The 12,563-nt window shown below is 43.5% G+C and overlaps 1 protein-coding gene across 1 annotated transcript in view; it reads right to left on the bottom strand.

Annotated features, from left to right (window-relative positions):
- LOC140122662 (cytochrome P450 2C25-like) overlaps positions 1 to 12,122 on the bottom strand; it is a 31,898-nt gene extending 19,776 nt beyond the window's left edge. Inside the window, exons 1-5 of the mRNA XM_072143765.1 lie at positions 12,078 to 12,122; positions 8,393 to 8,584; positions 4,991 to 5,153; positions 4,640 to 4,789; positions 3,788 to 3,948 (exon numbers count right to left, since the gene is read on the bottom strand). Of these exons, the coding sequence (XP_071999866.1) occupies positions 3,788 to 3,948; positions 4,640 to 4,789; positions 4,991 to 5,153; positions 8,393 to 8,566 (648 nt within the window). The 5' untranslated portion in view covers positions 8,567 to 8,584; positions 12,078 to 12,122. The remainder of the gene's footprint in view (positions 1 to 3,787; positions 3,949 to 4,639; positions 4,790 to 4,990; positions 5,154 to 8,392; positions 8,585 to 12,077) is intronic.
- Between the last annotated feature and the right edge of the window lie 441 nt (positions 12,123 to 12,563).

Genomic DNA, 12,563 nt, shown 5'->3' with positions numbered 1-12,563 from the left:
TGAGTTATTGCCTAATAGAAATCCAACCCCTACTGAATTTTGCCACTTCGGCCTTTGCTATGGATATGTGCGCCACTAAGCGCAGAACACAGCGGTCGCAAGTCTCACTACAAATTGCTCAGAATTGGCAAGTACATGCACTGCAGAAACTACAGCCACCAGCAGATCAACCAGAAATCAAATATATAGAACGCTACTGTAGGCTTCAAGAAGCTGTTTGTATTCTCCTATGGCTATTTTCTAGCCAAGTATCAAAGGAAGCACACTACTATGCCAGATGAGATGACACTGAGTTATTGCCTAATAGAAATCCAACCCCTACTGAATTTTGCCACTTCGGCCTTTGCTATGGATATGTGCGCCACTAAGCGCAGAACACAGCGGTCGCAAGTCTCATTACAAATTGCTCAGAATTGGCAAGTACATGCACTGCAGAAACTACAGCCACCAGCAGATCAACCAGAAATCAAATATATAGAACGCTACTGTAGGCTTCAAGAAGCTGTTTGTATTCTCCTATGGCTATTTTCTAGCCAAGTATCAAAGGAAGCACACTACTATGCCAGATGAGATGACACTGAGTTATTGCCTAATAGAAATCCAACCCCTACTGAATTTTGCCACTTCGGCCTTTGCTATGGATATGTGCGCCACTAAGCGCAGAACACAGCGGTCGCAAGTCTCACTACAAATTGCTCAGAATTGGCAAGTACATGCACTGCAGAAACTACAGCCACCAGCAGATCAACCAGAAATCAAATATATAGAACGCTACTGTAGGCTTCAAGAAGCTGTTTGTATTCTCCTATGGCTATTTTCTAGCCAAGTATCAAAGGAAGCACACTACTATGCCAGATGAGATGACACTGAGTTATTGCCTAATAGAAATCCAACCCCTACTGAATTTTGCCACTTCGGCCTTTGCTATGGATATGTGCGCCACTAAGCGCAGAACACAGCGGTCGCAAGTCTCACTACAAATTGCTCAGAATTGGCAAGTACATGCACTGCAGAAACTACAGCCACCAGCAGATCAACCAGAAATCAAATATATAGAACGCTACTGTAGGCTTCAAGAAGCTGTTTGTATTCTCCTATGGCTATTTTCTAGCCAAGTATCAAAGGAAGCACACTACTATGCCAGATGAGATGACACTGAGTTATTGCCTAATAGAAATCCAACCCCTACTGAATTTTGCCACTTCGGCCTTTGCTATGGATATGTGCGCCACTAAGCGCAGAACACAGCGGTCGCAAGTCTCACTACAAATTGCTCAGAATTGGCAAGTACATGCACTGCAGAAACTACAGCCACCAGCAGATCAACCAGAAATCAAATATATAGAACGCTACTGTAGGCTTCAAGAAGCTGTTTGTATTCTCCTATGGCTATTTTCTAGCCAAGTATCAAAGGAAGCACACTACTATGCCAGATGAGATGACACTGAGTTATTGCCTAATAGAAATCCAACCCCTACTGAATTTTGCCACTTCGGCCTTTGCTATGGATATGTGCGCCACTAAGCGCAGAACACAGCGGTCGCAAGTCTCACTACAAATTGCTCAGAATTGGCAAGTACATGCACTGCAGAAACTACAGCCACCAGCAGATCAACCAGAAATCAAATATATAGAACGCTACTGTAGGCTTCAAGAAGCTGTTTGTATTCTCCTATGGCTATTTTCTAGCCAAGTATCAAAGGAAGCACACTACTATGCCAGATGAGATGACACTGAGTTATTGCCTAATAGAAATCCAACCCCTACTGAATTTTGCCACTTCGGCCTTTGCTATGGATATGTGCGCCACTAAGCGCAGAACACAGCGGTCGCAAGTCTCACTACAAATTGCTCAGAATTGGCAAGTACATGCACTGCAGAAACTACAGCCACCAGCAGATCAACCAGAAATCAAATATATAGAACGCTACTGTAGGCTTCAAGAAGCTGTTTGTATTCTCCTATGGCTATTTTCTAGCCAAGTATCAAAGGAAGCACACTACTATGCCAGATGAGATGACACTGAGTTATTGCCTAATAGAAATCCAACCCCTACTGAATTTTGCCACTTCGGCCTTTGCTATGGATATGTGCGCCACTAAGCGCAGAACACAGCGGTCGCAAGTCTCACTACAAATTGCTCAGAATTGGCAAGTACATGCACTGCAGAAACTACAGCCACCAGCAGATCAACCAGAAATCAAATATATAGAACGCTACTGTAGGCTTCAAGAAGCTGTTTGTATTCTCCTATGGCTATTTTCTAGCCAAGTATCAAAGGAAGCACACTACTATGCCAGATGAGATGACACTGAGTTATTGCCTAATAGAAATCCAACCCCTACTGAATTTTGCCACTTCGGCCTTTGCTATGGATATGTGCGCCACTAAGCGCAGAACACAGCGGTCGCAAGTCTCACTACAAATTGCTCAGAATTGGCAAGTACATGCACTGCAGAAACTACAGCCACCAGCAGATCAACCAGAAATCAAATATATAGAACGCTACTGTAGGCTTCAAGAAGCTGTTTGTATTCTCCTATGGCTATTTTCTAGCCAAGTATCAAAGGAAGCACACTACTATGCCAGATGAGATGACACTGAGTTATTGCCTAATAGAAATCCAACCCCTACTGAATTTTGCCACTTCGGCCTTTGCTATGGATATGTGTGCCACTAAGAGCTAAACACAACGGTAGCAAGTCCCCCTGCTAATTCCTCACAAAATGGTAAAAGATGCAAATTAAAATAAAAAAAGTAGAACGTTATTGTAGCCCTAAGAAGGGCTGTTGGGTTCTTTGAGAATCACTCCTGCCTAACAGTAAGCTAATAGAACACCCTAACGCTTTCCCTGACCAGCAGCAGCTCTCTCCCTAGCGGCATCCAGACACAGAATGATCCGAGCAGCGCGGCCAGCGGCTAGTCTATCCCAGGGTCACCTGATCTGGCCAGCCAACCACTGCTATCGACGTGTAAGGGTACCACGTCATGCTGGGTGGAGTGCAGAGTCTCCTGGCTTGTGATTGGCTCTGTTTCTGGCCGCCAAAAAGCAAAACGGCGGGAGCTGCCATTTTCTCGAGCGGGCGAAGTATTCGTCCGAGTAACGAGCAGTTTCGAGTATCCTAATGCTCGACCGAGCATCAAGCTCGGACGAGCATGTTCGCTCATCTCTATATATGATATAAGATCACACATGAAGTCCTTGGTACTGCCCACGCCATAGAAGTGGACATGACATTCTCTTTGTAAAAGCGAAGAATTACCAATTTTGAGGTGTCCACCAGGAAGAAGAATGGGACAGACCAGGCCAACACAGATATAGAAGTAACAGCTGCATCCATTAGAACTGTATTTATTTCTATTTATTGCTGTTATACATTTATGTTTGTTTCTGTTCTGTTTATAGATACTTATGTTTGTAGTATATTCATTGATGGTATATATTTACATGTGCAGGATATTTTTATGTGTGTCTTTATTCATCGCTGGTAAATACTTATGGTATGTGCCGCATTGTCTTTGCTGTATTTAGTATATTAGTTGCAGGAATATATTTATATTTGTGGTATATACATTTTAGATATATATTTATGTGTGTAGAGGGAAGTATTTTTCTATCTTTGCTATAGTTACTGCTGGAGATGATCCCATAGCAGTTGGGCTCTTAGATTTCTTTCTTATGATTATTAATGGGGGGAGAGGCCATTTCATTTTACTTATTCAGCTGTGTTTTTGCAGAAATTTTTTTATAGAAGGTAAATAGATGGATAGATAAATGATAACTTACCATCACCCAGGGGCTGCTTAGGAGTTTTATATTTTCACTGACTGAACCCATAAGCCTCAGGATGGTCGGATCCTCGTAATCGAATCTTTTGCTCAGCAGAATGGCCACAATGATATTGGTTACAGCAGCGTTAATACTGCTCACATTACTGAAGGGTTTTCCTGGGAAAAAAGAAATTTTATTACATTGCTAAGTTCTCGCTTTAAAGGAAATCTACTAACAAAATCCATCCTGATAAACCGGTGATATGATATTACATATAGATCCAGGCACCGGGACTGTAGTAATCTACTTATGTTTGTTATCCATGGCCTCCTTCTTTCCAAAATCAACGTTTAAATTATGCTAATGAGGCCACTAGGGCGCTTACCGGAGACCCTTCGTACTGCAGATTCACAGGCTGTTACTTGATCCCCCCTGCTCCTTCAGACATGTTCCTATGGTCGGATTCTGAAGATGCTTTTGAGGTGCATCGGGCGAACGCGAGCAAGAGATTGAATATACGGTGTGAAGGAGGGGTCAATTTCCCGTAAAGACTATGGCCACCTTTCTTTTTAGCCTATTGTATTTATAATGGGACTTCAGTCCCTTTACCTATAGACATGGACAGATGATTTCCTACCCACGTGCCAGGCAGTCTTCATACACAGCTCAGCTCTATTGTTACTTTCTCACTAAAATCTGCCCAACTATTATTCTGAAGAACATCTCCCTCACCCCCCTCAGACATGAGAAATGGATAGGTTATCTACAATAGTCTTTGGAGGGAATACCACCTTAACAAGCCTACATATAGTATTGAGAGCATAGTATATAGTATTCAGACGATGATGGTGGAAATGTACCCCTCACCTTCATATGATCTTAATTTCTGCACTAAACATTCAGCCTCCTCAATGATCTTGTCTTCTATGGTCTTCTTTCCCATTCCATAATCTCGTAGTGTAGAGATCGTAAATCTTCTCATCACTTTCCAGTTCTCTCCATTGGAAAACGCAACACCTAAGATGGAATGAATGTATAGAAGATGATGTGTGGCCCTTACACAAGAAGGAAGTACTGAGCCAATAGTTAGATGGGGAACATTGGAGGCATTCAGCTCATTTGCAGCGCCATCCTCACCAATGGCCTGGAAATATAATCCATGGACGTGGCTGGTCCTTTAGAATAAATTGATGGTATAGGACCCATACAAGGACTTACCGTAGCCTTTTGTTGTTTCTGTAAACAATGGTGAACGGGGTCTGTCTGAAAAAAATTCTGCATGGTCAACGAGGGCTTCTTTAATAGTATCATAGCCATGAAGGACGACAGATTTCGACATTCCGAGCTGGATACTGAAGACGGAGCCATACTCCTTGGCCATCTGTGAATACAAGGATGATCATATAGTTACTCAATGCCGGGAGAATTGTTTCACCAAACCCACTGTCAGGACTGATCATTTATAACAGGTGACTGATGATGAAGTTCTTCTCTAGGTTCCATCAAGTTCCACCTACAGTATTCATGAAGACACAGCAGAATAAACTTGAAGCTTTACAAAATCTTGGAAGAATTTTTTTTATTTCAGTGTTGAATAGATCAGGTGATGATAGAAAACTTTGTAATATACTTTATGCAGGAATAAAAGTTTTTGCATCCCGTTTTTTTCTGCTCCTTCCTTCTCCTGCAGGGAGCAGTGCGGCTAAAAGTCTTCTCTGGTCTGTACTCCTCTGTCACATAAGGAGAGGAGTCTAAAGAAAAATGTTTTCCATACTTAAAGAATATTTCCCATGATACTTATAATCTGTAAGGAGATAAGACTATCCAGTGACTGTCTATAAGGAGTCAAATCATTAGACACGTTTTAACAGCTTCTCCTTATCTTTTTGCTGTCTGTGTGTGAGTACAGGAGGAAAAGCAGATTGATACACATTAGCGCAGGAGGAAAAGGGGTAAAAACAGTAGTGGTGTGAGGGTAGAAACATGTTCCTTTAATGAAGTATATTAGATAGTTTATTTTTAGCATCTGCCCCACTTAATTTTGCAATTTGGCCCAAAAGTTTAGTTGACACTTTGGCCACGTCATTGCTTTTAAAAACTATAATGATGGCTGACTGCTATTCAAGAGCTACAATAATAAAACTTAGAAGACTGCAAGTAATAAAAACTAAGTGCTGGATTGGGCAGAAAATATGAGAATCCAACAGGATCCTGTACTTGACAATAATGAATTTGTCTTGTAATGTTGTGGTTAAATCCATTGGTGAAACAGAAGTGCAGTGATACAGTCAAATCAAATAGACTCGCCAACAATCTGGAATCATGCAAACAATCATGTACACAGACCCTAGGTCCTTACTTGTTTAGATGTAAGTAATGTAAATTCCACTGTCTCTGTCATTCACACGACCATGTGATTTCTCCAGTCCCGTATTTACAGGCTGTATGAGCCCGTATATACAAGGCATTTTTCATCCGTATGCAGCACGTATTTAACCCGTATTTTATACATCCCCATAGACTTCTAGGGCATACGGAACTGAAATACGGGAGAAAATAGGACATGCTCTATATTTTTATACGGCCTATATACGGTACGGTACGCTACAGTGTCAAACACGGCAATATAAATGGTTGGGCGTATTGTTATTGTCCATTGAAATGAATGTGGCCGTATGTAACCCGTAAAAAAACGGTATGGATACGGACGTTTTCATACGTCCGTGTGAATGTAGCCTAAGGCTATATTCACACTGCCGTCGCCCGCCCGTACCGGGCAACGGCAGTGTACGGGGAGAGGAGGAGGAGGTGAGCGCAGCTCACTCCCCCCCCCCCCCCCTCTCCATAGCAACCTATGGCGCACGGCCCCGTATTACGGGAAAAGATAGGACAGGTCCTATCTTTTTCCCGGGTACGGAACGGTACGGTGCCGCATGTGTGCTGCACCATACCGCTCCCGTAGGGTGCCGTGCGCCCATAGGAGTGTATGGGGGACGTATATCGGCCGTATATACGTCGGCCGTATATACGTCCTCCATACGTTCGTGTGAATGTAGCCTAAGAGCTGTACCAAAGAAACTTTCAATTATTGATTATCTCTATCATTTGCAGGATTTGTTATAGAATAACCACAATGTCTACAGAGTTGTCAATAGCAGCAACAGCAGCGCAAGAAGAAAGGCAGAGGACAAGGTGCATCTAGCAGAACCATAAATGGAGACAAAAATCAGGTGTCTGAGTTGTAAAATGGAACATAAACAATAAGATACGTGGATCAGAGCCAACAGGAGAAGGCTGAAAGAAGAAGCCAAAGTCCAGGGTCAGCGAAGAGGTCAGATTCAGGAAGCCAAAGAGAAGTAACAATCTAGTAGCAGGAAATAAAGTGATGTTCTCCAGAAAGAAGAGAGCAATGAAGAACCCAGGAACTAGATAGAGAATGGGACCAGGAACAAGGTGGCTTCAATCACATGTGTTTTGTACTTACTTGGGGGGTTTTCTAGGCAAAAGTCTATGGGGGTCATTTACTAAGGGCCCGATTCGCGTTTTTCCGACGTGTTGCCCGAATATTTCCGATTTGTGCCGATTTTCCCTGTATTGCCCCGTGATTTTGGCGCACGCGATCAGATTTTGGCACCTCGGCGCCGGCATGCACACGACGGAAATCGGGGGGCGTGGCCGAACGAAAACCCGACGGATTCGGAAAAACCGCCGCATTTAAAAAAAAAAAAAGTGTTGCGGGACTCACGCTTACCTTCACCAGGAATAGGCCGGTGAACTTCCGTGCATTCCAGCGGGCCTCGGGGAACTTCCTTAGTGAATCACCGGAAGACCCGAATCCACCTCAGAGAAGGCGCCGCTGGATCGCGAATGGGCCGGGTAAGTAAATCTGCCCCTGTATGTGCATAACGTGAAAGACACTTCACCTAACTAATGTCTGTCTTTGTCAATTCTGTGAAGACCCCGTCTTCAAATTTTGCAATGGTCGAGTTATGTATAATGTTCCCTGAGTGATCACCTAATTCCCGATGTAAAAGTTTAAAAAAAGTTACACATTTTGTAGCAAATTGGCCCCTACCAGGTGTAAGAAGTAGCTTACAGATGTTTGTGACTTTTTGTAGGTCTTTTCTGAATAGTCGCAAATTCAGTAAAGACTTTAACTCCTTAAATGCCACATACATTGATAAGGAAAATCATACATACTTCTGCAATAAAGCCAAATGAAAAAAAAAAAAAAAAAAAAATCAGGAGCACAAAGCCAGAGTTAGGATTACAGATGAGTGGAGTTTCCGTCCAGGTTCGGTTTTCGGACGCCAACCAGGCACTTACTACTAGCCTTGGGCAATCATGGCCAGCGTTAGTAGCAAGGGACATCCATTTGCCGGATTAGATGCTCGGCCACCAATCTGCTAATAAGTCAGAGTTGTGTGGCTGTACCCCAATGTCGAACCTAAACTAAAACTACAGGTCCAATCATCTCTACTTAAGATACATGTTCCCATATGTGATGTCCTTACTCATACCAACAGGAATAGTTATTGAATCATAATGAGGTCTTTCAAGATCGAATGTGGTGTCCTAATATATTGATGGGAAATCTGGGATGTGGTCATTCAGTGTTACCTGCATAAATGTCTTCTGGGGTCTTCCTACGTCCATCATGTGGATATTTCCAATAATTGGTAGAGGTTTTGGTCCGGGTGGAAGATTTTTGTTACTTTCTTGCTTTTGCTTCTTGAAAGCATTGGCCAAAAATAAGATGACAACAACAGAAAGGAGAATTGTGACCAGATCCATGGTGAATAGATAGTAGTCCTGAAAGACATTGAGATGAGAGACAAAGTTTATATAACATGTTTGGCGCAACGTTTAATGATATCTGGAGATAGAGCAAGGCCGGCCTGACCAACACCAAAAAGATCTCCAAAGGAAATCTCCATTTGGAGACGGAGAGCGTGGGGAGCCCTTCATAATCGCTGAACCTCCTTGCTGATTTATTGTATAGTTGTCGACCTGTGTACCCCTTTCTCCATACAATTGACCTGTAACGTATACATTTCTTTCTACCTTAGTGATAGACTTTTATTACTTTGGCTGGATACTTTTTGTTTATTTGCTATACATTGGAGTAGTAGATAGTGTGGGCACTTTCTTTCCTTGCACTTTACTTACTTATTACCAGGGGCTGTTCAGCTTTACCCTTGCTGGAGGAGGCGTGTGTTTGGTGATTCGGACCTGGTGGCACCAAACACTTGATTATTATATGCATTTTTAATTGTTTTTAATTTGTCTTTCAGGTCCTTATTTATTGACTTTTGTCTTATGGCACAATCCTTTCCTCTTCATTATATTTAAATGCTTATTTTGTGTGCTGACACATACTTTACCCTGTTGGTTGTGCATGGTCCATCCTTGTATAGTGTTACTCACAGGGCTCAGGAGTAAGGAACAATAAATAATACTAGCTGTAGTTCAAGGCGTTACCGGGGATATTACATAACGACTCTTAGTGTAGGTTCACACCACGTTTTTTGTATATGCTAAGCGTATAGGGAACGAATGCAGCATATTGCATCTATCCTCACAGCCCCACCGAGCACATACGTCACTCAGCAGGAGGCACCGGCCAATCGCCAGCTGCTGCCGAAGTACACTCCTCCCCCAGCACGGGGGGGGGGGGGTCCCCAGACGATGTATCCCACTGTATAGACATACAGTGGGAAAGATTTACTTACCAGGTCCATTCGCGATCCAGCGGCGCGTTCTCTGCGCTGAATTCGGGTCCGGCCAGGATTTATTAAGGCAGTTCCTCCGACGTCCACCAGGTGTCGCTGCTGCGCTGAAGAGCATCGGAACGCGCTGGAGTTCACCGGCTCAGGCTGAGTGAAGGTAAGTGCAAGCTCCGCGACAGATTTTTTTGTTTTAAATGCAGCGGTTTTTCCGAATCCGTCGGGTTTTCGTTCGGCCACGCCCCCCGATTTCCGTCGCGTGCATGCCAACGCCGATGCGCCACAATCCTGGGCCAATTCAGGGGAAATTGACGCAAATCGGAAATATTCGGGTAACACGTCGGGAAAACGCGAATCGAGCCCTTAGTAAATGACCCCCAGTATCTTAATTGAAAGCCCTGTGGCACATTGCTCTGGCACCCCCTGACGCAGGGTGCGAAACATACGTTGGGTTGTTTTTGTGTTGTGTAGCATGGCCACTGGTGGTTTCCTTTGGTATGATAAGTGTTAACCTGGATCGGTTGTTCTGAAGGGATTTGTTTCTTTGGGGTATCTTATATTATGGCTTACATGTGACCCGTCCCCCTAAATATTGGCTTCTACTGTAATATAATTGTGTACTGAATGTGTATAATTGCTCCCTTCCTAGATATTATCACACTTTTTGTTATTTTGGTTTTATGTGGATCTCTTTTAATGGGGTGTTTTTAATAGGTTTCTTGCTTTGAAATATCGGTATAAGTAATATCGATTACTTCTTTTGTACCGGATGATGTATTGGTGTCAATACTTATTGGCTTTTCTGAGTTTTTACATACATATAATTTGGGGGCCCTGTAAATATAAAATAAGTGGAGGCACTATATATTAATAAATTGAGGGCACTATATAAAGTAATTTGGAGGGACATAATATGTGCAGTGATTTGGGGGAGCACTGCATGTATATTAAAAATAATTTATTATAGGGGCTACAGTTGTGGTGTGAGGAGTACTTATAGTATATGGGGTGGCACTGTGTGCTCAGAAGTGGTATGAGGGGTATATATGATATATGTGGGGGCACAGTGTGGTCAGTTTTGGTGTGAGGGGTGTATATGATATATGTGAGGGCACAGTGTGGTGAGTTGTGATGTGAGGGGTGTATATGATATATGTGGTGGCACAGTGTGGTCAGTTGTGGTATGAGGGGTATATATGATATATGTGGGGGTACAGTGTGGTCAGTTTTGGTGTGAGGGGTTTATATGATATATGTGGGGGCACAGTGTGGTCAGTTGTGGTGTGAGGGGTATATATGATATATGTGGGGCAGAGTGTGGTCAGTTGTGGTGTGAGGGGTATATATGATATATGTGGGGGCACAGTGTGGTCAGTTTTGGTGTGAGGGGTTTATATGATATATGTGGGGGCACAGTGTGGTCAGTTGGGGTGTGAGGGGTATATATGATATGTGGGGGCACAGTGTGGTCAACTGTGGTGTGAGTTTTATATATGACATATGTGGTGGCACTGTGTGGTCAGTTGTGGTGTGAGGGGTATATATGATATATGTAGGGGGCACAGTGTGGTCAGTTGTGGTGTGAGGGGTATATATGATATATGTGGGGGCACAGTGTGGTCAGTTGTGGTGTGAGGTGTATATATGATATATGTGGGGGCACAGTGTGGTCAGTTGTGGTGTGAGGGGTATATATGATATATGTGGGGGCACAGTGTGGTCAGATGTGGTGTGAGGGTATATATGATATATGTGGGGGCACAGTGTGGTCACTTGTGGTGTGAGGGTTATATATGATATATGTGGGGGCACAGTGTGGTCAGATGTGGTGTGAGGGTATATATGATATATGTCGGCACAGTGTGGTCAGTTTTGGTGTGAGGTGTATAGATGATATTAGTGGGGACACAGTGTGGTCAGTTGTGTTGTGAGGGGTATATATGATATATGTGGGGGCGCAGTGTGGTCAGTATTGGTATGAGGGGTATATATAATATATGTGGGGCACAATGTGGTCAGTTGTGGTGTGAGGGGTATATATGATATATGTGGGGCACAATGTGGGTCGGCTGTGGTGTGAGGGGTATATATGATATATATGGGGGCACAGTGTGGTCAGTTCTGGTGTGAGGGGTACATGTGATATATGGGGGCACAGTGTAGTTAGTTGTAGTGAATATATAATATATGTGTGGGCACTTAAGGGCTATTTGTTGTGTGAAGGGTATATATTATTTAGGAACACAGTGGGGGTCATTTACTAAGGGTCCGAATCGCGTTTTTACAGCAGGTTACCCGAATTTTTCCGTTTTGCGCCAATTTTTCTTGGATTGCCCTGGGGTTTTGGCGCACGCAGTCGGATTGTGGCGCATGCGTCAGCATGCACGCAATGGAAATCGGGGGGCGTGGCCGTACGAAAACCCGGCGGATTCGGAAAAACCAGAAATCAGCTATACATTGAGACAGAAGAGAAATGTCACATTGAGTTGAGGGAAGAAGATAACATGGGAACCACATCAGCACATTACAGGCTCCGCATGCTATAAAGTTATAGTAAAGAAATGATTATGTCTCCTTACCAGAGGGTGTGCAGTGTGGATAGTAGAGGGGACTCTGACCAAGGCTCTTCCCTTCTGTCCTCAGTACTAGAAGTATACAGACTCCAGCAGGAGCTCCACCAATCATTAACCCATGGAATGTAAAGAGTAACAGTAACTATGTTAAACACTATGACATTTTCTAAATAACATATTAATAAAGGGATATAATACACACACTGTAAGACTAGAAGTAGATCAGCAACACTACAAGTGCCTATTATTCAGTGTATTATGTTTGGAGATACTATAAGGCTATTGTATAAACAAACTGTCAAGCTCCAGAGGGAGTGAACCCACTGGGCCACCGTGGACGATGACGTGAGCCGACACCTGGGACCAGAATCTAAGTGGACCCGTTTCCGCTGGAGCACGGCGCAAAGCAGGTTGGACTTGCTGCGGCGTGGTACCACCAGGCTGTTCCGAAGGTGTGACTTTGTCCGCAGTTCCGGCTAAGGCGTGGTACAG

The sequence above is a fragment of the Engystomops pustulosus genome, chromosome 3 (genome assembly GCF_040894005.1).
Source record: "Engystomops pustulosus chromosome 3, aEngPut4.maternal, whole genome shotgun sequence".
Lineage (NCBI taxonomy): Eukaryota > Metazoa > Chordata > Amphibia > Anura > Leptodactylidae > Engystomops > Engystomops pustulosus.
The sequence above is the reverse complement of the archived record's forward strand: the minus strand, read 5'-3'. Positions and strand labels throughout refer to the sequence as shown.